The 27652-nt window shown below is 39.5% G+C and overlaps 1 protein-coding gene across 2 annotated transcripts in view; it reads left to right on the top strand.

Annotated features, from left to right (window-relative positions):
* Positions 1 to 27652, top strand: part of NKAIN3 (sodium/potassium transporting ATPase interacting 3) — a 564286-nt gene that overhangs the window by 393141 nt on the left and 143493 nt on the right. For both annotated transcript variants that reach the window (XM_070382343.1, XM_070382342.1), the window contains exon 4: positions 17373 to 17570. In XM_070382343.1, coding sequence (XP_070238444.1) covers positions 17373 to 17570 — 198 coding nt within the window. The remainder of the gene's footprint in view (positions 1 to 17372; positions 17571 to 27652) is intronic.

Below are 27652 nucleotides of genomic sequence, written 5' to 3'. Positions count from 1 at the left end.
ATTCACTTGCAAGGTGTGTGGCACAGCTAATATGGGGTCTTATTCTCCAGCTAGATATGGTCCTAAGAACACTGCCCTTCACTGAGGACACAGACACCTCTAAACATATAATAGTTTTGACAGTAAAAAGAAGAAAATATCTTCTCCTATTTGATATATTTTTGGAAAGTCTCCAAACAAACTTTTACAGTTCTGTGTGCTGTGCTCAGTCATGTCCAACTGTTTTGTGACGCCATGGACTGTAGCCCACCAGGCTTCTCTGTCCATGGAATTTTCCAGGCAAGTATCCTAGAGTGGGTTGCCATTTCCTTCTCCAGGGGATCTTCTCCACCCAGGGACAGAACCCTCTTCTCATGCTAGATTTCTTCAAAAACTGCATATCTCATTTCCAGACTCAGAAATAAAGAGCTGAACTCTTGACTGATGAGATTTTTCAGCTTCAGGGACTGCATGGGAATATTCTGGTTACTGATTGGACCACCATCCTCAATACCAAACTGTTATCCTGCACCACACCTTTCAGTATGCATGGAGCTTCTGATGGGCAATATGAGAAGTGTCAGTCACTCAGTCACATCTGACTCTTTGTGACCCCATGGACTGTAGCCCACCAGGCTCCTCTTTCCATGGAATTCTCCAGGAAAGAATACTGGAGTGGGTAGCCATTCCTTTCTTCAGAGTGTCTTCCTGACCCAGGGATTGAAGCTGGGTCTTCTGCATTGCAGTCATATTCTTACTGTCTAAGGCACTAGGGAAGCTCTCTGATGAACAATGCTAATTCTCAAATAACAACTAAGATGACATCAGGCCTTGTCATTGGTTGACAAGATGCTCAAAGCATCATTCTTAAAGGAAAACTATATCAGACTGTGAGTCATTTTCTATATCAATGGCTCTAAATTAAAGTAATTCTAAACATCTTTGCTCCTCATTCATCAATATATTGTAATTAATATAGCTTATATATTTTTAGGTCATGAAGTACTAATGATGAAAATATGAAACTTTTGCACTATGATGCATAGAAAACAAAGACTATAAATAGCATTTCTGTTAAAGAGATAAGCAGGAAAAATTTATGCATTCATTCTCAAAGAAGTTCTTGTGACCTAATGAGATCTTTAAATTTATTAATGTAATTATCTGTTATATAGTAGGGCTCCCTGGTGGCTCAGTGCTAAAGAATCCACCTGCCAGTGCAGGAGACACGGGTTCGACCCCTGTATTCTACTTTGGATAATATAATGTGTCTTCAACTAGGTACTTATGGAAAGTGTAGCTAAGTCTGCTTTTGGAAAAGCTGGGTATTTTAAGAGTAGCTGCCATCTTTAAGGACAACAGAAATTGATAGGTCCTCATGATCTGCAAATTGAAAAGGGCAGCCCATGGGGTCGCAAAGAGTCCGACATGACTGAGCGACAGAACAACAAATTCTTTGGAAAGTTTCAAAGTAAACTTTAAGGAGGAGCTCAAAGTGGTCTTTACTTCATTTAAGGGAATTAAAATTATTGAGATTAATCTTTGCTGTTAAGAACTCACATTATAATGTGTATTGATTGATAGTTTGGAAGCACCTTGAGTTCCTTAGGACAGTCAGAAATTTACCCTGATAATTAGCCACAGGGTAAAAAAGAAAAACCTTAAATATTATTCTCCTACCAAAAGAATTAAATAGTGATAAAATAAACAATGTGCTTTATGGCCACTGGACCTTATATACTTGTGGGATATCTGTCTAGTGACAATTAATCTTGTTGAGATGAAGGGCAGAGAGACAATAAAATGGAATTAAGCATCTCCATACTTGATGTGATTACTTCCCAGTCATGGCAGAGGATCAATGGAGGCAGAAAGACAGACAATATCCTCAAAATGAATATCATGGATAGATGTGGGCTTTTATTCTCAGTTTAGCTCCTGCCCCACAGCAAATGAATAGTCCCCTTGCACACATGTGCACACATATACACATTAAGATTTGCATGGAATGGGAAGACCCAAATGAAGGGCCAAGCAATAAGAATGGGCTGACACCCAGGCACAGCTACAGTGGAAATCCAGCCAGAGCTGTATTTGAATCCTTGTCTCTGAAACTTCCAGACCCCGAGACACTGTCTCCTGCAAGCCGTCCAAGGTGGTTACTCTACAACTTGAGATTGATGGTGAGAGAGAAGAACTTGCCAGAGAGGTTTTTACCACATCCAAGTTTACAATTAATCAGACCTCTTTCCAGCCTTCACAATTATTTGAGCAAAGGAAGCAATTAAGAAAAATAGTCTTCTTTTGCCGAGGGTTTTAAACCACACCAGCAGCCACATCCACAGGTCAAAAATACCAATATTACTCTATTTATTCAGCTACCTTTCAAAAAGGGAACAACTAAATGGATCATGCTTTTAAGTTGTGGTGCTGGAGAAGACTCCTGAGAGTCCCTTGGACAGCAAGGGGACCAAACCAGTCAATCCTAGGAGAAATCAACCCTGAGTACTCATTGGAAGGACTAATGCTGAAAATCCAATACTTTGGCCATTTGGTGTGACTTGCTGGAAAAGACCTTCATGCTGGTAAAGATTGAGGGAAAAAGGAAAAGGGGGCCAGTGGAGGATGAGATGGTTGGATGGCATCACTGACTCAATGGACATGAGTTTAAGCAAACTCTGGGAGATGGTGAAGGACCGCAAAACCTGGCGTGTTACAGTCCATGGGGTCGCAAAGAGTCAGACACAATTTAGCAACTGAACAACAGAAGGATCGTATGACCTTGCCTTTTTATTTTCTTTAAAAGAATCCTATCTCATTAAAGGGTCTTCCCTTGTGGCTCAGCCGGTAAAGAATCTGCCTGCAATGTGGGAGACCTGGGTTCCATCCCTGGGTTGGGAAGATCCTTTGGAGAAGGAAAAGGCTACCCACTCCAGTATTCTGGCCTGGAAAATTCCATGAACTGTATAGTCCATGGGGTCGCAAAGAGTCAGACATGACTGAGTGACTTTCACTTCACTTCATCACATTAAAACAAACATCTATTTTTTGCAAACAAGGAATTTTCCAACCAAAATTTTAAAATAAGCAAGGATCTTCTTTTCAGATGGCAAATTTAGCAAAAAACAGATTGAACAGAAACATTTCTGTTGTGCAAATGAAGTAAAATGTGTGCATGCATGCACATGCAGCATGAATTATGAACACAACAAACTATAAATATAACACATTAGTACCAGCAGGAAGCACAAAGGTAGCACAATTTTATGGTCTCAAAATCCTAATTAGCATAAAAGGCATAACATTGTAATCAAATAATTATTGATTAACACAAAGACAGAGAAGCCAGATGTGTTGAGTGGGCTTGGTAATTAGCTAAGTAAACTACAGGTGTTTAAAATTCATAGATTACAAACAAAATGTATCCTTATGGTTAAAGAATTATCGGTAGGCAAATCTTAGTGTCGTCAGGTGCAGCAAATGCATACCATAAATGTCAGTACCTGGAATGTACATTACACTTTCACAAATAATATTTGAGGCATCCCTGGCATGAAATGGGTTTTTCACTGCGTTGAAAATGTGGTTGCATTCAATGCACAGATGCTCAGCTTTTGAAAGGCTGTTTTTGCAGGGAGATCCCTGGTTCTGCCCTGTAGACCTGATGCACATCAATAGTAGCATAAAATAAGACATGGCTAATGAATGGACAGCTTCACAGTAAACACGGATGAGAGGAGGGGAGCTTGACATTTAAAAGAACAGCAGAAGTTTTCCTGCAAATTGCAGACTTTTGTAAACTTCTCGCTGTGTTTCCCCCACTCGCTCTGTGTGTGTGTGTGTATGTGTGTGTGTGTGTGTGCTCAGTCATGTCTGACTTTGGCAACTGTTGCCTGCCAGGCTCCTCTGTCTATTCTACAGGCAAGAATACTGGAGTGGGTTGCCATTTCCTCCTCCAAGGAATCTTTCCAACCCAGGAATCAAACCTGCATCTCCTGTATTGGCAGGCAGATTCTTTACCACTGAGCCACCAGGGAATTTTCTACTTCACATAGCATTTCTTTGTATGAATGCCAATTTCTCAATCTTCAATAGATGTTTAGGTTGCTCCCAAGATTTACTGTTTCAAACAATGCTATGAACATGCTTACATGTATGCACAGTTGTACGTGTGAGCTAGGTATATTCAGAAGGGTAAAGTAGCAGAATCACAGGCATGCCTATTTAAACTTCTAGATGTTGCCACCTTATGTTGTTTATGACTGATCACTGTCCTGTATTTGAGTGGCTGCCATGCCACCTTCCCTGGTGGCTCAGACAGTAAAGAATCCACCTGCAATGCGGGTGACCTGGGTTCAATCCCTGGGTAGGGAACATCCCCTGGAGAAGGCATGGCAACCCACTCCAGTATCTTACCTGGAGAATTCCATGGACAGAGGAGTCTTGTGGGCTACAGTCCATGGGGTAGCAAAGAGCTGGACGTGACTGAGCAATTAAGCACACACCATGCCAGCTGGACAATGACAAGTAATATAAGCTTGATCACCCTTACCAGGGCATTATTAATGTTATTGGATTTTTAAAGAAACAAATCTGTGCTTTGTTGATCCTTTCTACTGTATCTTTGATTAGTTTCTGCTTTTATATCTTTCTGGCTGTCCTTCCTCCACTCTTTTTAATAAATACTCATCTTCTAACATGAAAGAGACTTTATTTTTGCTTATATTTATAGTCTGTCTTCTTGTACTAGAATGCTAGCTTCACTAGAGCAGAGATTTTGTCTGTTTGGTTCGTAGATTAGTCCCAGGTCCCAGTACAGTGTAGACACATAACAAATATTTGTTAATTAAATCTGTATCTACATCTTCTAACATCTTTAGTCTTAACTTGATATACTTTTTAAATTTTTGAACAGTGTGCTTTGTTTATTAATTCTCAGGCTTTCTTCTTTTCTACTCTGAATACTTAATGCCATAAAATTTCCCCTGAATTTCATTTTATGTATATTTCACAAGTTCTGAAATGTAATTTTTTAATATATTGTTCTGTAGTAGTACTTGACTAAAAAAGAAAATTGTGATATGTACTTTGGCACTACATGAATTAACTACTTAATTTTAATTTTTTTTTTTTTTTGCTATCAATCACTAATCCTTATAAGTGTTGATCTCTCAGTTATGTCCATCTCTTTGTGATCCCATAGACTATAGCCCACCAGGCTCCTCTGTCCATGGGATTCCCAGGCAAGAATATTGAATGGGTTGCTGTTCCCTTCTGCAGGGAATCTTCCCGACCCAGGGACTGAACCTGAGTCTCCTGCATGGGAGCCAGATCCTTTACTGTCTGAGCCACCAGGGAAGCCCAAATCCTTAAATCCTTATAAGAATCAAATAGTTTCATTATAATTTGTAATTTTAAAAAAATTCTTTCCTTTCTTCTATCTTTGTTTAACTGACATCAGTTATATAGCTTTACTTAATTGACTTGGTTATCTTGAAACATAATGCCTTCTGGAAAGGCAAAATAAATGCTTAATTGTTTCCCTTAGTCACTCATTTTTCAAACAAGATTTGTTTTTTATAATTAATAAACTTTGTTTTGTAAAGCAGTCATAACAAAATTGAATGGATATCTCAGAGAAGGTGTTATATAGCTCTTTTAACTATTACCAGTGAGTTTTTCTGCCTTTCTTTTTTTGAGTATTATGGAATCACAGGTTTTCATTAACTCAGTGTGTTTCATTGGCCTCAATCATTATTCTTTTTAATGTTCAAATTATCACAACTTTAGCCAGTTATTGACCCCTCATACTGGCTCCTACATCCTTTCATATACCATAACCCATACATTTTTAAATTTTCTTTATTTCTAGCTCAAAAAATGTTCCACAATCTGCTTATTGCTTCCTGTATCACAGCTGGATTTAGCATTTCTCCAAGGAATTACCTTGGTTCATCTTAGTGAGGGGTTGTTTTAGAGAACATGAACCAGAAGTTCTCATTGCTATTGGGGTAACACTGTTTCTAAGCCATTCCAGTGGCCAGAGTTCACACACACACACACACATTCTATACAGTGATTTTAAATTGTGAGTACACTTTGATATTTTCAGTTCAATTTTAACATCACATTTTTTTTTAGCAGTGGTACAATTTTACTTACATGTTTAAAGTGCCATGCCTACAGTACCGAACCTTCAAAGACTAAGGAAATAGAGCTTATATTAATCCTTTAAATAAAACAGTGGATATATACACTTATAAACTAAAACTGTACTAATCCTAAAATTCAGCTAATCTAGATACAAATATAAATAAAAGACTCAGCAAAGATGCTCAACATCACTCATTATCAGAGAAATGCAAATCAAAACCACTATGAGGTACCATTTCACACCAGTCAGAATGGCTGCGATCCAAAAGTCTACAAGCAATAAATGCTGGAGAGGGTGTGGAGAAAAGGGAACCCTCTTACACTGTTGGTGGGAATGCAAACTAGTACAGCCACTATGGAGAATAGTGTGGAGATTCCTTAAAAAACTGGAAATAAAACTGCCTTATGATCCAGCAATCCCACTGCTGGGCATACACACTGAGGAAACCAGAAGGGAAAGAGACACATGTACCCCAATGTTCATCGCAGCACTGTTTATAACAGCCAGGACATGGAAGCAACCTAGATGTCCATCAGCAGATGAATGGATAAGAAAGCTGTGGTACATATACACAATGGAGTATTACTCAGCCATTAAAAAGAATACATTTGAATCAGTTCTAATGAGGTGGATGAAACTGGAGCCTGTTATACAAAGTGAAGTAAGCCAGAAAGAAAAACACCAATACAGTATACTAATGCATATATATGGAATTTAGAAAGATGGTAACAATAACCCTGTGTACGAGACAGCAAAATAGACACTGATGTATAGAACAATCTTATGGACTCTGTGAGAGAGAGAGAGGGTGGGAAGATTTGGGAGAATGGCACTGAAGCATGTATAATATCATGTATGAAACGAGTCGCCAGTCCAGGTTCGATGCACGATACTGGATGCTTGGGGCTGGTGCACTGGGATGACCCAGAGGGATGGTATGGGGAGGGAGGAGGGAGGAGGGTTCAGGATGGGGAACACATGTATACCTGTGACGGATTCATTTCGATATTTGGCAAAACTAATACAATATTGTAAAGTTTAAAAATAAAATAAAATTAAAAAAAATAAAAACAAAACAAACAAACAAAAAGACTCAGCAATAGAGTTATTTTTATCAACTACTCTTTATTCTAGGACTAAGGTACTCAAATGAATGAATTAAAAGATCAGAACAAAATAAATGAATGCAAACATTATCCATTTTAATGAAAATTATATAGTTAGCAGTATGACTGAATGTACTAGAGCCTCAACTCAGAACATGGTAATAGAAGTTGTGTAGGTAACATCAGGATGGAATTTAAATGAACTGATTTCATCCATTTTAAGATTAATTCACCGACTCAATGGACTTGAGTTTGGGCAAACTCTGAGAGATAAGAAAGAACAGGGAAGCCTGGCATGCTGCAGTTCATGGGATCGCAAAGAGTCGGACACAACTTAGCAACTGAACAAGATTAATTCATAATGGGCAATATTTTAATTCTTATTTCTAAAGTAAGAAATAATTATGGTGAAATATATTACTAAAATTTATGCTACCAACATGAAGAGCATTAGATTTTTTGTTTCCCAAATCACAGTATTTACACTTGTTTTTCCTTGATCTCGTAACTGTCTCTTTTCTCTTACACTAAAAATCCTTATTTCCAACACCGTTTAGTGTGATTACGTATTTGTTTTAACCCACATTTAAGGAAAATGGCTTGAAATGGCAAATTGATAAAAATACACTGGTAAATGTTATTTTTGTCCTTTCCCCCTTTACAGGGCTGAGGTGCCCACTCCCTAGCTGTTGAATTACTGGCTGCTGATGGCTCAGAGCTGCCCTATTCTTCAGAGAGTTGCCTTCAGCAGATGGGCTCAATCAGAAACTTGAATCCTCCTGCATCCATCTCTTCTTGTCTCCACACTCTCTTCTACCTGCAAAATATGTCTCCGCTCTCTGTTCTGCCCCTATGAAGCTGCCATCTTTCTCCGGATTCCCTGACCTGCTATAGTAACCACCTTACTATCTTCCACTTTTGTTCCAGGCAAATCCAGTCCCTATACAATTCTTAGAATCATCTTCAAAAAAAATGCAAAGCAGGTGCTATCAGTCTTTGACCTCCCACCTGGATTTGAGTAAAATTCAGACTCTTTTTCTGAAGTTAATTTTTATTGGAGTATAGTTGCTTCACAACATTGTGTTAGTTTCTGTTGCATTCAGCAGAGTCAATCAGCTACACATATGTGTGTATATGTGCATATGTGTGTATATATACACCCCCTCTTTTTTGGATTCTTTCCCATTTAGGTGGCCACAGAGCACTAAGTAGGGTTCCCTGATGTATACAGTAGGTTCTTATTAGCTATCTATTCTTTACACAGTATTGTTAGCGTATAATGTCACTCCCAGTCTCCCAGTTCATCCACCACCACCCCAGCCTCTATCATAACTTATTCCTGTATCTTCAATCTTTTCTTATACCACTTCTGTGCTCACTTCAGCTTCCCTCCATCTGCGTGGACCCTCAGTCAGTCCCTGGAACACCTAAAACTCTTTGCCATCTCATGGGCTTTGTACTAGCAGTTCTGTTTGCATGTGACACTCTTTCTGCAAATCTTCACATCTTCTGGTTCTTCCTCAAACAACAGGCCTTAGCCTACATATCAACCATCAGAGAGGCCTCCTCTGCCACCTTGTATGAAATAACTCCAGCTTCAACACAGTCACTCTCCATCACATTATTCCCTTTATATTAATTTTTACAATGTATAATTGTTTGTCTACTTAACTGTTTACTTTGTTACTTATTTTCTCCACTAGAATATAAGTTCCATGAGGGCAAGAATAAGATCTAATGTTCACTTAAATCCCAGTGCATAGCTCATTTTAGAAACTCCATACATATCCATCTAATAGATGGATGAGACTTCACAACTTCCTGAAGTGGTTCAGTCTAGGGAATTAAGGTCAAGATTGAAGACAAAAAGCCTGATTACTCTTAGCTCTGCCTCTGGCTTCTGATCAATGGTAAACAATGGGAAAGCCCTAGAAGTACCTAGTTGTAAGGATGAAAAATAGAAAATCAAAATGATCCATGTCTGCTCCTCACTCTGCTGTTCTTTATATTCGACACCAGTGGCATAGTCCTAAATAATTATGACATGCTCATGGCTTACAGGAAGTGTTCTTTAAGAAAGCAACAGCAAATGACTAACACTTTCCAATGGAAAACCTTTGAAGTTTATCTCTAAGAGTTGCTTTTAATATAGGAAAATAGCATAGAGTTTTTGATATATTTGAACTGATGCTAAGTCTTTGTGTAATGGGCTCCACACACTTAAACCTCTCTACCAAGCACAGTGTTTATCCTTTATTATTAATCTACAGTACTCTTGGAAATATTTGATGCTTCACTGAAAAGAAAATTATTAGAAGTGTAGTACAGTTGTTTTCACTTTTCTAATTCTTATTCTGAGATAAACAGTATTTCAAAAGAAGTTTCAACTGACATGAATTTTATTATATAAATGTAAACTCAAAGCTAACTCTAAAATTGAGCAAAATCTATTTTCTTAAATACATGTGTACTTCTCTTCAAGGTCACATTTTCACTTCCACATGGGCTGGTTTATGACAAAAGAAAGTGAAAAGACAAAGAGAGTAGATAGCCATACGAAACTGGTTTTAAGGACCCTTTCAGTCACAACTAAGGAGGAAGGGGGAAAAATGATTATGAATAGTTGTGAGTCCATTTCTAGAAACAGAGAGGATTAGTATTGGAGGAGGAAATGGCAACCCACTCCAGTGTTCTTGCCTGGAGAATCCCAGGGACGGTGGGGCCTGGTGGGCTGCCGTCTATGGGGTCGCACAGAGTCGGACACGACTGAAGCAACTTAGCAGCAGTAGCAGCAGCAGCTAAGATTAAATTAAACACATACCAAAAAAGTAGATAATTAAAAGAACAAAGACTAAGAGAGAGACTAGATCTTTGATTAATGAAAAATTATACAGTGGTCTACTATAATAGGGAGAAGGCAATGGCGACCCACTCCAGTATTCTTGCCTGGAAAATCCCATGGATGGAGGAGCCTGGTGGGCTGCTGTCTATAGGGTCGCACAGAGTCAGACATGACTGAGCGACTTCACTTTCACTTTTCACTTTCATGCATTGGAGAAGGAAATGGCAACCCACTCCAGTGTTCTTGCCTGGAGAATCCCAGGGATGGAGGAGCCTGGTGGGCTGCCATCTATGGGGTCTCACAGAGTCGGACACAATTGAAGCGACTTAGCTGCAGCAGCAGCTACTATAATAGAAAGTGAATATTGAATTTTTCAGGATGTGAACTGGTTCCAATACTGTGACTACACTTACTGCCAATAAAAGTGGGCAGTCATGTCTACCTCATAATGAACATTTCAAAAAATGCTAGAAGGCTTTTTTTCTTAACTTGAGTACTTTAAGAAAATAGGAACAACTTGGAGATTCAAGGTTGAGATGAAAGGGCTTTTAAACATTTAGTATTTAGTTGGGTAGATATTCAGGGAAAAGCAGATACTCTGAAATAATTTTCTTTTAAGTCATAATCTGGTGGGTGTGAGCAGGTGTATGGATTGACCCTTGTTCTCCTTTTCCACCCTGGAAGCTGGCATCCCATGTTCTTATTACCTGGAGTCCCAACTTCATGAAAAACACCAAATCTCTCTTCTCAATCCCCTCAATTCCTTGAAATCCAATTTTTCACTCCCAGTGCTCTTCTGGCATGTATTTGTAAAGTCCCCATTGGCCCACCAAACAGAAAATTCAATATGTTCTGTTTCGTCTCTGGCTTTACCAACTTCCCTTAAGTTCTTATTCCAGTTGACCTTGACATGCTCTCTTTTCCCAGGTTGTCCTGATATCTCCCAAACCCTTCATCTTTCTTGTCTCTCTCCTTGCTTTCTTTCTCCTTGTTTTACACACTGTCCCTTGGTAATCATATATACTCACATAAATCCAAATACCATTATCTATGTCAATTTTCTTAACCATGGTGTGCTTAAATTCTCAGATAATATTCTGACTCCAAGAAATAGCATTTAAGCAAGAATGTTATTTCCAAGAAATAACAATTAATAACATGAATTATTTGTCAGTTCAGTCACTCAGTCATGTCCGACTCTTTGCAACCCCATGAATCACAGCATGCCAGGCAGCATGCCAGGCCTCCCTGTCCATCACCAACTCCCGGAGTTCACTCAGACTCACGTCCATCGAGTCAGTGATGCCATCCAGCCATATCATCCTCTGTCATCCCCTTCTCCTCCTGCCCCCAATCCCTCCCAGCATCAGAGTCTTTTCCAGTGAGTCAACTCTTCGCATGAGGTGGCCAAAGTACTGGAGTTTCAGCTTTAGCATCTTTCCTTCCAAAGAAATCCCAGGACTGGTCTCCTTCAGAATGGACGGGTTGGGTCTCCTTGCAGTCCAAGGGACTCTCAAGAGTCTTCTCCAACACCACAGTTCAAAAGCATCAATTCTTCGGTGCTCAGCCTTCATAGTCCAACTCTCACATCCATACATGACCACAGGAAAAACCATAGCCTTGACTAGACAGACCTTTGTTGGCAAAGTAATGTCTCTGCTTTTGAATATGCTATCTAGGTTGGACATAACTTTCCTTCCAAGGAGTAAGCGTCTTTTACTTTCATGGCTGCAGTCACCATCTGCAGTGATTTTGGAGCCCAGGAAAATAAAGTCTGACACTGTTTCCACTGTTTCCCCATCTGTTTCCCATGAAGTGATGCGAGCAGATGCCATGATCTTTGTTTTCTGAATGTTGAGCTTTAAGCCAACTTCTTCACTCTCCACTTTCACTTTCATCAAGAGGCTTTTGAGTTCCTCTTCACTTTCTGCCATAAGGGTGGTGTCATCTGCATATCTGAGGTTATTGATATTTCTCATGGCAATCTTGATTCCAGCTTGTGCTTCTTCCAGCCCAGAGTTTCTCATGATGTACTCTGCATAGAATTTAAATAAGCAGGGTGACAATATACAGCCTTGACGTATTCCTTTTCCTATTTGGAACCAGTCTGTTGTTCCATGTCCAGTTCTAACTGTTGCTTCCTGACCTGTATACAGATTTCTCAAGAGGCAGGTCAGGTGGTCTGGTATTCCCATCTCTTTCAGAATTTTCCACAGTTTATTGTGATCCACACAGTCAAAGGCTTTGGCGTAGTCAATAAAGCAGAAATAGATGTTTTTCTGGAACTCTCTTGCTTTTTCCATGATCCATCAGATGTTGGCAATTTGATCTCTGGTTCCTCTGCCTTTTCTAAAACAAGCTTGAACATCAGGAAGTTCACAGTTCACATATTGCTAAAGCCTGGCTTGGAGAATTTTGAGCATTACTTTACTAGCATGTGAGATGAGTGCAATTGTGTGGTAGTTTGAGCATTCTTTGGCATTGCCTTTCTTTGGGATTGGAATGAAATCTGATCTTTTCCAGTCCTGTGGGCACTGCTGAGTTTTCCAAATTTGCTGGCATATTGAGTGCAGCACTTTCACAGCATCATCTTTCAGGATTTGAAATAGCTCAACTGGAATTCCATCACCTCCACTAGCTTTGTTCGTAGTGATGCTTTCTAAGGCCCACTTGACTTCACATTCCAGGATGTCTGGCTCTAGGTCAGTGATCACTTCATCGTGATTATCTGGGTCATGAAGATATTTTTTGTACAGTTCTTCTGTGTATTCTTGCCACCTCTTCTTAATATCTTCTGCTTCTGTTAGGTCCATACCATTTCTATCCTTTATCGAGCCCATCTTTGCATGAAATATTCCCTTGGTATCTCTAATTTTCTTGAAGAGATCTCTAGTCTTTCCCATTCTATTGTTTTCCTCTATTTCTTTGCATTGATTGCTGAGGAAGGCTTTCTTATCTCTCCTTGCTATTCTTTGAAGCTCTGCATTCAGATGCTTATATCTTTCCTTTTCTCCTTTGCTTTTCACTTCTCTTCTTTTCACAGCCATTTGTAAGGCCTCCCCAGACAGCCATTTTGCTTTTTTGCATTTCTTTTCCATGGGGATGGTCTTGATCCCTGTCTCCTGTACAGTGTCACGAACCTCATTCCATAGTTCATCAGGCACTCTATCTATCAGATCTAGGCCCTTAAATCTATTTTCACTTCCACTGTATAATCATAAGGGATTTGATTTAGGTCATACCTGAATGGTCTACTGGTTTTCCCCACTTTCTTCAATTTAATTATTTATAATTATTTTTAATATTATTTTAGCACTTACCTGTGTATTTCAGAACTGACAGTTTTGATATAACCAAAAGTGTCAAAAAAATGAACAATCTTATACATTTTCTGCATTTATTTCTTTGTTTACTTTTCTTTATTTAAAAGTTGCAGTTTTCTGAGTTGCATTTTCTCTGACATGCCTCTCATAGGAAATTGAGTTTATTATGTGTTAAGGTGTTGTTTAATGTTTGAAATCTAACTGCTAAAGGAGATAGAAAGCATATACAAACTTGTAGTAAAATTTTATACCAAATTTAAGTGAGAGGCTTGAATTTTAAATATCACTTGATGCTACTGATGTTCTCATTCAAATTTTATACAGTCATTGCAAAGAATAGTAGAGTTTATAAATATATTATGTGTGTGTGTGTGCATGCTCAATCACTCAGTTGTGTCTGACTCTTTGCGACCCCAAGGTCTGTCACCTGCCAGGCTCGTCTACACATGAAATTTTCCAGATATGAATAATGGAGCAGATTGCCACTTCCTTCTCCAGGATGAACCCAAGGATTGAACTTGAGTCTCCTACATTGCAGGCAGATTCTTTACTGCTGAGCCACCTGGGAAGCCCATAAATATATTGTAGTCCCAACAAATTGAGAACCACACTGAGACATTTCTATGAGTGTAACAAATATGTATCATTAGTTCATAAATTCACTTTTTTTTATTTGGGTAAAATAAATTTTAGTCAAAGTCATATTAAAAGGAACTTACAGTCAGTCCTGCATTAGAAAAGGCAAGAGGTAAGGGTAAGAATGCTTAAAGAGTAGAGATTGCTATGAGTTTTGAGATAACACTAATTTATCCTGAACCTAATGAAGTCTATTAAAATCAAAAATAATAGTTCGTCTGCAGTGACCAAGACTAACTCCAAGAGATTAAATCTGATGGCTAGCAAAGAGGGTAGCATGCAGTTTGCCTGCAGGTAAATTGCCTTGCGTGAAACTGAATTCACTAGCGAAAGCAATTATTTTTCTATAATACTTTCCCTCCAGAGGGTAACTGCAAATGATACATATAGCCAACCAACACCTAAAAACAGGATGATGTAAAATGTCTTATTATCCATAAAATGCTGTAACTGTGAAGGTAACTGAATGATATTTGTAGCAAACCAACACCAAAAAAAAAAAAAAAAGAACATGTTTTATTATTGATCTAATCACAGGCATACTTATAATGGTACTTTGAATTGAGTTGAGGAAAATCTAAAACTGTGGAGTAACTGCCTACTACGTGAACTGGAAATGTTCTCACCTCACAATGTGGGTATCACATACAGCAGAGCAACGGGTGACAGGGTCCTCCACTGTCCTTGCTCTGGGGGCTCCCACACTGGTTTTCAGGACCAGCCACCTAGAAGTTCAAGAACTTTCCATTTCACACCAGTGTCCTGTAAGTCTGCAGAGTTCCAAACCCAGTGTCTCTTCCTTAGGAGTGTCCTACACCACTCAGGTAAGGACAGTTCTCTAAGTAGCACAGGGATGTACAGAGCATCATTGTGGGTGCACAATCAGTGGGTGGCCCCTGAGTGGCTGAACAAGAGCCATCTGTGGTACCCATTCAACACGTCCCCCTGGCACTAGTGATGACAAGCTCGCTGGGAGTGGAGGCTGGGAATGGACCCAATCCCCGGCTCCTGGATCCTCCGTTCCCCAGCAGATCTGTGTCCCAGTCCACCAACTGTGGTAGGTAGGCGCCCTTGCCCTCTGTCCATCCTCACCCTCCCTCCTTCCTGCTCCACATCAGCAGCTGTAATCTTTACTTTATCTGGGAGCCAAGAGTCTGGTTCCTCATCTGTTCTTTTTAAAGTATTGTTTATGACAAAAACATTATAACCTTAGTCCTTCATAGCTGACACTTTGCAGATATGAAAAGGCTACTCTTGAGGTTTAAACATCTGCACGGGTGTCTCTGTTAGGAGTTTCTGGAAGTCTCTTTTGATATGGAAAAGTCAAGGCTTGCCTTCTTTGTTCTTTTGCTCGGCTGTGGTGGCATTTTCTGAAAACAACTAAAGAGGGAGGAACTAGCTCCCTTCAGGGTCTGAGGAATTATAAAGGGTTGGGCAGGGGAACAGAGGAATGGGAAAGCACCACATCACAGCTGAAAGTACAGACCGCATGGGATCGAGTTCTGGGTCTGCCACTACATGCTGTGCTGTGTGCTGTGTCACTCAGTCATGCCTGACTCTTGGTGACCCCGTGGACTGAAGCCCGCCAGGCACCTCTGTCCTTGAAGATTCTCCAGGCAAAAATACTGGGTGGGTTGTCATGCCCTCCTCCAGGGGATCTTCCTAACCCAGGGATTGAACTCAGGTCTCCTGCATTGCAGGAGGATTCTTTACTGTCTGAGCCAGCAGAGAAGCCCAAGAATACTGGAGTGGGTAGCCTATCCCTTCTCAGGGTATCTTCCCAACCCAGAAATGGAACCAGAGTCTCCTGCATTGCAGGTAGATTCTTTACCAGCTAAGCTACCAGGGAAACCCCACCATACATAGGAAGTTCTTTTGATTGATTTATTAATGAGGTTGGGCACTTTATTTTTCCTTTCTGTGACCAACTTTTCTCATCTGCTTTAATTTTTTTTTTTTTTTTTATGATTGCTATACAACAACTACCATGAACCTGGTGTCTTAAACAATGGAAGTGTATATTCTCATAGTTCTGGAGGCCAGAAGTCTGAAATCAGTTTCACTGGACTGAAATCAAGATGCTGCCAGGGCCAGGCTCCCCCTGGAGTTTTAGGGATAATCTTCTCTTGTCTCTCCCAGCTTCTGGTGGTGGTCAGCATTCCTGTGGCCACATCGCTCCAATTGTTGCCTCCATGGTCACCCTTTTGTTCTGTTCTTCCTTGTGTCTAGCATCCCTTTGCTTCCCTCTTAAAAGGAAACGTGATTGTCTTTAGGGCCCATCAGTTAATCCAGAATAATCCCCCCATTTCATGATCCTTACCACAATCATAGCTACAAAGTCCTATTCTTGCTGTATAAGGTAGAATTCACAGATTCCAGGGAGATGGATATAAATGTGATTTGGGGGACCATTATTCAACTACTGTAAGTTAGGACGATGATACCTGTATGAACGCATAATATATGGAAAGTGCTTAGAACAATGTCTCGCAGGCAAAAAAACTCTCTCAGTACACGTTACCATGATGGTGATACCAGTGGCAATGGAGCAATAAGAAAACAGAGAAGAAAATTCCAGTGTGGACAATATAATTGAAGGGAGAGGTGGGATGAATTGGGAGATTGGAATTGACATATATGCACTACTGATGTTGTTTAAGGGCTTCCCTGGTGGCTCAGAGGTTAAAGCGTCTGCCTGCAATGCGGGAGACCTGGGTTCGATCCCTGGGTCAGGAAGATCCCCTGGAGAAGGAAATGGCAACCCACTCCAGTATTCTTGCCTGGAGAATCCCATGGACGGAGGAGCCTGGTGGGCTACAGTCCACGGGGATGTTGTTTATAAAATAGAGAAGTAATGAGAACCTACTGTATAGCACAGGCAACTCTACTCAATGCTCTGTGGAGACCTAAATGGGAAGGAAATTCAAGAAGGAGGAGATATATGTACACATGTGGCTGAGTCACTTTGGTGTGCAGCAGAAACTGAAACAACACCGTAAATCAACAATAGTCCAATAAAAAAACTAAATAAATAGGCATATGAATTTTTAAACAAATATATCATCTCTGAATTTTCGATGTTGTGCTAACCTTATAGTGTTATCATTCAAAGAATTACATCTCCCCACTGAATAACTATAACCCATATGAAAATAAGCTATTTCATTCGTATGACACATGCAGTCATGTTAGGTTTGTCTTTCGTCATTCTTTACCTGGAATTTAAACCATTTCAGGAATTTCATTCATCCTGAATTCTTCCTAAGGTGAAAGCCGAAGATGTGATGTAATATGTTTATCTCCTTTCTCTGTCTTGTCTCCTGCCCGCCTAGGATACAGACCTAATGACATTCAACATCTCTGTGCATCGGTCATGGTGGCGGGAACACGGGCCCGGCTGTGTCCGAAGAGTACTGCCCCCGTCAGCCCACGGCATGACGGACGATTACACGTATGTCTCTGTCACCGGCTGCATTGTGGACTTCCAGTACCTGGAGGTCATCCACAGTGCCGTCCAAATCCTACTCTCTGTAAGTATCACATCTGTGTCACTGTCGGATCTGGACTCTCTTTAACGTCATTTTGTATCTAAACCTTCCATCCATGCTCTCCTGGTAGATAATGCCATAGATAAGTACACAGAGAACATCCTTTAAACAATGGAAATAACAGTAATGATGCTAACGTTTGTTATGCTTGATGGCAGTTTATGTCTTTTTCCTCTTGATATCCAGACATTTTTTTAGAACCAGTTAGTTACTGTAGTTTCTAACTTGAGATGCAATCCACATAATTCAGTGGAATAGAATCACTGTCCTCCAGAAATGGTGACTGTCCATTCGGTACCATGGGTTCTTCTCCTAATACATTTCTACTACAGTTACTATTCCTAATGCATTCTTTTACTAATTCTCATTCATTCTAGAGAAAGAGGATGTAAATATGCCCAATGTCTTTTTCAATCTAATAAAACTCATATTTCCAATAATTATTCCTTAAGAAAACAAATTCCTCCAGAGAGTCCTACACATTTTAGTGCCTAAAATCAGTTGTGAGGATACAGTTCCATTGAGAGAAATAGAGAGGAAATGGCTTGAAAAGACCACACAAAGCCTATGTGCTGGGAATTCCTTAAAGATATTTTCTTTCCACCAGACTGCCCCACCCACAGTTTGATCACACTGTGGAATGGAATTAATTTAAGGTATATACCATCATCAAGAAGTCTTTTTCTTTGAGATCCAACAAGGATTTGGTGTTCTTTTGAGTCAATATATGATAGTCATTCTCACAGTGCTTTTCACATGAACCAACCATTCCAGTTCTTCTGTTCCAATGGGTTAGAGTCAGAATAAGAGATTCAGGTTCAATAATAAATAAATAGATGATAGAAGTGTAAGAGGTGTATGTCAATGAAGAATGGACTTGGAATCATTTCCAGAAAGAACTTTAGGAGTCCTTGTAACACTTACTGTAACCATTATCTACTGCTGTCTAACAAACCACTCCAAAATATAATTACAGAAAACAATATCATTATGTTGCTTTGAGTTTTGTGGGTGAGGAATCTAGGCAGTTCTGCTTCATAGGATACTGGCTAGGGTCACTCATGTAAACTTTTCAACCAGGAGCTTTGCTGGGGTTACACTATCCTAGATGTCCTCACTCATATGTCTGGGGCTGGCTGTTGACCCACATTCTCCTCCACATGGCTTGTCTTTTCGAAGAAAACTTGAGAAGCTTTCTTACAGCCAGTGAGCTGGGTTCCAATAAAAGAAGCCCAACATGCAAGCATTTATCTAGCCTCTTCTTGAGAGTAAAGCCTACTAATGTCCCATTGGCTATAGCAAATCATGTGATCAAGCCCAGCATTATTGTGGGAGGGGCCTCTAGAAAGGTGAACATACTAGGAGCCATGGCTCATTTGGAGCCATCAGTGTGCTAGTCTTTTCCTCCTTTACAGAATGTATTAATTATTGTTCTTTAAACCACATATGTTAAGGTCTAAAATAGTATTTTAGAGCATGTTTGAATCATAATTTTCTAGAAAGACTAAAGACTTGAACATAAAACTCCAAAGATCTTTTAGTGTCCTAGTTCAATGAAAAGCAAATTCTACACTGAATTCAAAGAAAGAGGCTGGACCTCAATGATAAGGAATTTTCTTTCAAAGATGTAACAGGGAATCTGATTATTCTTGGTTTCTGTATGTTTGTCATCACTTGTCAATATATGTTTATCAATCTTTCTGTATTCTCTGGTCTTTCTTTACTCTCCTGGAAGTTACCTATGGAATTGTGGCAAAATATATGTTTAAATCTTTGGATTAAAAAAAAAAACAAACATGGAGGCAAATTTTCTTTAAAATGTTTTCAACCTACTGTAAGGTGAAACAGTACTCTATCATATTTTAGATTCTAAAGGTTCTTAGTGAATTTTTTAACATTGAAACATTTTTCTAGAATCATTCATATATGAACAGATTCCCCTTCTTTAAAAACATTAACAGAAAATTGCTAAACCATTTTGTGGAGTGATGACATGATTTCCAAGTTTTCATAATGCAGCAGAATGCTGTAGAATCAAAAAGTCGTTTCTCCATAGTAACTCCAATTCAAATGAACAGCAAGGTGTAAGTATTTATTTGATAAGAAACTGAACTGACACATAGAAAACTACATTAGAGAAAAGCACTAAATAAAGTGTATGTTGCCACCTAAAAGTACTTGTCATTCATGAATCAATTCCTCGGCATATTAGTTTACTGAACGTTCAGAACTGTCCACTGCACACATAAGCCTCATTATATTATTCAGCCTTGCAGCAGTAAAAATATTAGCTGCTGATCTCTGACTTTTCTTGTGTAATATACCTGCCAGACAACAATTTCAATATTTTTTCTTTTTTATGTTAAAATGAAAGGTATCCTGACTTTGTCTCACAGCAAAATAACTATGTATTATTGTTGTGGTTGATTGCATATGGTTTTCTTGTATTTTCTATTTCATATGAATATGTTTACAATGATTAGAACTTGGATTTTTTTTTTAAATCCAATGATATGTAAATGCTTCCTGTATCAGTCACTTAGCATGTGCTAACATGTCAGTCTTATTTCTGGGGAAAAACAAGGGCTGATGGTTGTAAGACTTAACAGCCCGTGCCGCTTGGGTAACTGCTAGGTAAACAGGCAAAGGACTCTGAGATGGGGCAGAGTCCCAGGGGCCCTACTGCTTCAAGGGTTACCCTTACAATTGCTGGAGGTGCCAGAATATCTAGAAGTTCACAGATATTGAACTTGAACAGATTCTTAACTCCTCACAGAAGGGAGGAGCCAACAGAGGAGGCTAGGATGGCAGAGGAGGGTTTCAGGGCAGCAGCTCTCTGGCAAGTTGAGATGGAAGTGTTTGAATAATCTACCTATGGTACATTTCTTCTTCCCACCCCCAACTCTTCATCCACTGGTCACAGTCCACGATGAGACATCTTTCCTCTGAAAGTTCCAGGATAGGTTTATATAGATAATTAGATAGATCAATAATAGATAATTAGATAAATAGATAATTCATTCACTTAATTCAAAGAGATAAAAATCTTTTTGAATTAAGTGCAGTGAAATCTTCCTTCCTGTCCCCACTTGCCTGGATCCCCTCTTTCTGCTCCCCACTGGGCAGCCCAACCCATTTTGTTTTGTTTGTTTGTTTAGGGTTATGCATAGGATTCCAAAGTGTCTATGCAAATATAACAAAATGTGATTCTATGTTCTTATTTGCCCCACAAAAGACTGCCTATGATATGCACCTCTCTGAAACTTTCCAATTTTTTACTTATTAGATATTTTGGAGCTATTTCCATATCAGCACATCTCTGTTTCATTGTTTATTTTAATGGCCCCCTATTGATGGACACTAGTATTGTTTGACCTCATCTAAATATAATGATTTTGGGTATATATAATATATACAATATATCTAACATATGATATATAGTATAACATAATATCAACTGTGCATCATAATTATCTATTTTGTAACTATCACACAGGTGTTATAGTAAATAGTGTGTACATGTGTCACTGAGAACATTTCCTAGACCTGCCCAGCTCGTGCATCCCCAGGATGTACATTACAGGTGTCCTGCCATATAAGCACACCGTTAATAGAGTTTAACTGAGTCTTTGGTCTGTCTACCTTCCAGAATAAAAGTTCCTTGAAGGATAGAACAGTGTCCTTTTAAATCCTGTTCATTTCCATGGTCCCAGAGACTAGCAGAGCGATGACACTAAATATTTATGAGTTCTTGTGAATATGAATGAATAAATGACCAACAGACAAGAGATTACAAAGCCTGAAGTAAGTAAACACAACAAGAAGAATTCATTGATCAAGAACTGGCATGGATGAATGCACAGACAAAATGCTGGAGCCAGAGAGAAGATGCTGATCATTTGGAGGCTCTTACATCTTCCCTATTACTGTACACTTAGTTATTACTAGATACGTCGTCTTAGTGGACTGCCCAGTCCCGAGGTCGACAGGTCAGTAATAGTGAGTATGTAATCTAAGGCACTTTTTAAATTTTAGGATTCCTTATTTGTGGCTAAACAGATCCATATTATATTTATGTTAACTATTGAACAAGGTATTTTAAAGGTGCTAATTTTTATAAATAGTAGACAAATGCTAATCTCTAAACCTTTAAAACTCAACCTTATCTACATCGCATTAAACTCACCTTGTCTTCAACTCTTTGGAGCTGATTTTATATACATATTGTCTGGAACCCTCACTGTCAAGATATTCTCCTTCATATCTGATAGGTGATGAGTCTCATTCTTTAACGTCTTTGGAGGTTGTCACCAGGATCAGAGCTGGGGATCAGAGCACCCTGAGAATTGGTTTTCCATCATGCCCGTGTTCTTTGCATTGCGTCTATCTAGTCCCGTCATCAGCACTCATCACTATTTTCTGTCTTTCATATCAGACACCTTCAGCTTAAGATAAATGAAAAGTCAAGAGAGAATGGTAAATGATAACAGTAGACCACAAGGTATCCTACAGAATCTGTGTTCTCAAAAGGCTGTGTGAGCACTGGATTTGAGCTCCCTGCATCATACAGCAAGGAGCTCAAATCTCATGCTGTGTGACAGAGGGGAGGGATGGGCTAACAGGTGGGAGGGAGGCTCAAGATAGAGGGACTTGCGAATACCTATGACTGATTCATGTTAATGTATGGCAGAAGCCAACACAACATTGTAAAGCAATTATCCTCCAATTAAAAACAAATAAATTTAAATTAAAAAAAGAAAGTGCAAACAACCAAAAAAGGCTGTGCAAGTATCTATTCCATCTGCTTAGAATACATGGCTTAGTCACGGGAGCTAATAATATTATTGCTAATTCAGTAACGTATGCTCACACAGTATAAGAATCAAGTCAAATAGTAAGCTTTTGAAATGAGTTCCAATTCCTATCAATTGTATCCCTCCAAAAATGCATGCTAAGTTGCTTTTCAGTCATGTCTGACTCTTTGCAACCCTGTGGACTGTAGCCCACCAGGCTCCTCTGTCCATGGGATTCTCCAGGCAAGAATACTGGAGTGGGTTGCCATGCCCTCCTCCAGGGGATCTTTCCAACCCAGGGATTCAACTTGCATCTCTTATATTTCCTGCATTGGCATGCAGGTTCTTTACCACTAGCATCACCTAGGAAGCCCACTCCCAAAATGCAAATATCATTAAAAGTGAGTTTCCTTGGCGGGGCGGGGGGGGGGGGGGGTCTTATTTCTGAAATAACATTTCATTTATTTAACAAACTGTTAGTATATGCTTAGAGCTACTCTGAGTGCTTTGCAAATACGAACTCGTTTAATCATCAAAATGTACAAGTGAAAAAAAAAAATTAGTGTTAGTAGCTAAGTTGTGTCCGACTCTTTGTGACCCTATGGACTGTAGCCCGCCAGGCTCCTCTGTCCATGGGATTTCCCAAGAACACTGGAGTAAGTTGCCATTTCCTCTTCCAAGGGATCTTCCCGACCTAGAGATCAAACCCCTGTCGCTTATGTCTCCTACATTGGCAGGTGGGTTCTTTACCACTAGCGCCACCTGGGAAGCCTATTTATGGCTGACTAATACCAATCATATAGATACTTTTAATAGTTTTATCTGTTATAGATATGTGTACAATATTTAGCAAATATTTCAGATTTACAATTCAAATGTAGAAAGACCTCCCATGCCCACTGATAAAACCCTAAGTGGAATTTAAGCAATTCATCATCTATTTTGTCTACATATATATATATATATATCCATGTTTTGAAAACATCTGGGTCCTTATTAGATGTCTGGTCTTACATAAATCTATAGTGAGTGAATGAAGTCGCTCAGTTGTGTCTAACTCTTTGCGACCCCGTGGACTGTAGCCTACCAGGCTTCTCTGTCCATGGGATTCTCCAGCCAAGAATACTGGAGTGGGTTACCATTTCCTTCTCCAGGGGATCTTCCCGGCCCAGGGATTGAACCCGGGTCTCCTGTATTGTAGGCAGATGCTTTAACCTCTGAGCCACCAGGGAAGCCCCTAATGTTATCTGTCACTTGTACACATAGTTATTCAAACCCATAGTTTGAATATGCAAACATTTAAAATTCGTATTCCTCTTATACTATAGCATTCTCCTTAATGGTATGTGTATGATTGGATTTTATTCTGTATGTTAATCAGTCATCACAGACATTTATGTTTCCAAACACAAATTCACATGATTTCCAAACAATACAATTTAGTCTCCGGAGGCCTAAATGCTCATGGTTATCCCAGACATGTTTGCAGGTCTTCATATATTATTACTGCTCTACTAGTTTCAAATAATCTGCCAAACATTGATTATTAAATGCAGAAGTGAGTTATGACATTTGGTAGACTTAAATATGATTTTACCAGAGAAATGTAAAGCTTGATGAGAAATCATATCTAGCACAAAACCATTAATTTAGAAAATCTGAGATATGTTTAATAATTAATCAAGGCAAACATTGTGACTGTAGGCTTATGGAGAAATTAGAAACAAGGAAGTTAATTTTAGTGATGCTTACTTAGCGTAATTTAATGTCATTCAGATGTTTACAGAGGTTTCCTCTTTAGCCTTAGGTAGGAATAATTATTGAGTTGAAAAAAGGCAGTTTTCATTAAAACAAAAGTTAATTCAAAAACATTTACTGTCTTCCTTTAGAAGACAAAATTGAGTATAGACTGTACACAGAAAATTTATTTTTTAGTTTAGAGTATAATTGCCCTACACTGTTGTGTTAGCTTCTGCTGTACACCAATGTGAATCAGCTATATGTGCACACACATCCCCTCCCTCTTGAACCTCCCCCAACATCTTCATCCCAGCCCTCTAAGTCATCACATAAAGAAAATCTTGTCACTTTTTGTATTCTTTCTAAATGAAAACAGACAGTACAACATCCATTCAAAAAAATATGTGTATATATATACACAAAGGAAACCCCTACACTCTACAAAGCACTGTGCTAGGAGGTGTGGACATGAGAGGAGGAATTCAAATTTGTTGTGGTTCTACCCATGATACCAGAGGAGATCAGGCAGGAAATTAAAGGACCATAACATGGCAGAAAATGAGAGAGTTCCACAATTCAGAGTCTAAGTGCTACTGGGCTCACAAAAGAAAGTAGCATATGGGAAAGCTGTGATATTTTGCTTCACCCTACTCCCCCCCACCCAAAATGTTTGACTCTTGAAAATGAACTCTTTCTTTTTTTAAGGACAAAACTATAATATTTCAAGGACATCCCAAGTGAGTTCCTGGTGGGCTTACAGAAGCATCCATTGTTGCCACCACAGGGATAATTAATAGTTATGAAAATTGAAACAGTTACTTTTCAGGATACATTAAAAAAAATGTTGTCATCTAGTCACTAAGTTGTGTCTGACTCATTTGTGACCCCATGGACTGTAGCCCACCACGCTACTCTGTCCATGGGATTTCCTGTCCAGGCAAGAATATTGGAATGGGTTGCCATGCCTGCCTCCAGGGGATCATCCTGACCGAAGAATTGAGTTCATATCTCCTGCATTGCAAATAGGTTTTTTACCATTGAGACGCCAGGGCTGCTGCTGCTAAATCGCTTCAGTCATGTCCGACTCTGTGCGACCCCATAGACGGCAGCCCACCAGGCTCCTCCATCCATGGGATTTTCCAGGCAAGAGTACTGGAGTGGGGTGCCATTGCCTTCTCCCATGACACCAGGGAGGCCCACATAAAAATAATCACTTCAGTTCCGTTCAGTTACTCAGTTGTGTCCAATTCATTGCAACTCCATGGACTAAAGCACACCAGGATTTCCTGTTCATCACCAACTTCCAGAGCTTGCTCAAACTCACGTCCATCGAGTAGGTTATGCCATCCTACTATTTCATCTTCTGTCATCACCTTCTCCTCCTGCCTTCAATCTTTCCCAGCATCAGGAACTTTTCCAAAGAGTCAGTTTGTCACATCAGGTGACCAAAGCCTTGGAGGTTCAGCTTCAGCATCAGTCCTTCCAATGAATATTCAGGACTGATCTCCTTTAGGATGGACTGATTTGGTCTCCTTGCTGTCCAAGGGACTCTCCAAGAGTCTTCTCCAACACCACAGTTCAAAAGCATCAATTCTTCAGCACTCAGCTTTCTTTACGGTCCAAGTCTCACATCCATACATGACTACCGGAAAAACTACAGCTTTGACTAGATGGACCTTTGTCAGCAAAGCAATGTCTCTGCTTTTTAATACGCTGTCTTGGTTGGTCATAGCTTTTCTTCCAAGGAGCAAGGGTCTTTTAATTTCATGGGTGCAGTCACCATCCATGGTAATTTCGGAGCCCAAGAATATAAAGTCTGTCACTGTTTCCATTGTTTCCCTATCTATTTGCCATGAAGTTATGGTACCAGATGCCATGATCTTAGTTTTTTGAATGCTGAGTTTTAAACCAGCTTTTTCACTCTCCTCTTTCACTTTCATCAAGACACTCTTTAGTTCTTCTTTGCTTTCTGCCATAAGGGTGGTGTCATTTGCATATCTGAGGTAATTGATATTTCTCCTTTCAATCTTGATTCCAATTTATGCTTCATCCAGTCCAGCATTTCACATGATGTCCTCTTCATATAAGTTAAATAAGCAGAGTGACGATATACAGCCTTGACATACTCCTTTCCCAATTTTGAATCAGTGCCTTGTTCTGTATCCAGTTCTAATGGTTGCTTCTTGACCTGCATACAGATTTCTCAAGAGGCAGATAAGGTGAACTGGTATTCCCACCACTTTAAGAATTTTCCACGGTTTGTTGTGATCCTACAGTCAAAGGCTTTAGCATACTCAGTGAAGCAGAAGTAGATGTTTTTCTGGAATGCTCTTGCTTTTTGTTATGATCCAGTGATCTAATGGATATTGGCAATTTGATCTCTGGTTCCTCTCCCTTTTCTAAATCCACTTGAACATCTGAAAGTTCTCAGTCCATATACTGTTGAAGCCTAGCTTGTAGAATTTTGAGCATTACTTTGCTAGAGTGTGAGATGAGTGTAATTGTGTGGTAGTTCGCACATTCTTTGGCATTGTCTTTCTTTGGGATTGGAATGAAAACACCTTTTCCAGTCCTGTGGCCACTGCTGAGTTCTCCAAATTGGCTGGCATATTGAATGCAGCACTTTCACAACATCATCTTTTAGGATTTGAAATAGCTCAGCTGGAATTCCATCACCTCCACTAGCTTTGTTTGTAGTGATGCTTCCTAAGGCCCACTTGATTTCACATTCCAGGATGTCTGGCTCTAGGTGAGTTTTCACACCATCAAAGTTACCTGGGTCATGAAGATCTTTTTTTGTATAGCTCTTCTGTGTATTCTTGCCACCTCATCTTAATATCTTCTGCTTCTGTTAGGTCTATACAATTTGTGTCCTTCATTGTGCTCATCTTTGCATGAAATGTTCCCTTGGTTTCTCTAATTTTCTTGAAGAGATCTCTAGTCTTTCTCATTCTATTGTTTTCCTCTATTTCTTTGCATTGCTCACTTAGGAAGGCTTTCTTATCCCTCCTTGATATTCTCTAGAACTCTGCATTCAGATGGATATATCTTTCCTTTTCTCCTTTGCCTTTCACTTTTCTTTTCTATATTAAGGCATATCACAAAGTATAAAACCAGAGGCATACATCAGAACAAAAACAAGCAGTGGGTTGCCTGTCTATACAGAGGGCAGGAAAACTCCTTCTGGAGTTCATAGTCCCAGGAAATAAGGTTGTGTTGGCCAAAGAGAGATCCAGACATGGGTTTTGATGGATTCTTATTATAACCACTCAAAAGCAAGCTCAAAGGAAACCAGGGTTCAGAGTTCCAATTGCTGCAGCTGGAGCCTGCAACAGAGAGAGCTTCGGTGAATTCTCATATGTGTTCTGAACAGAGGAACTAGCATAAGTAGGGAAATAAAAATAAGAAATCAGAGGAACCATGGGTTACTTCACTTTGATTTGAGCAACTAGGGTGCCCACAGAGGTAGTGACTCAAGTTGGAAAGAAAGTTTGGGTGAGGGGAATTTGAATTTCAAGGCTTTGGACTTTA

Source organism: Bos mutus, chromosome 14 (assembly GCF_027580195.1).
Source record: "Bos mutus isolate GX-2022 chromosome 14, NWIPB_WYAK_1.1, whole genome shotgun sequence".
NCBI lineage: Eukaryota > Metazoa > Chordata > Mammalia > Artiodactyla > Bovidae > Bos > Bos mutus.
Note: the sequence above shows the minus strand (reverse complement) of the source record. Positions and strands in the feature narration are given on the sequence as shown.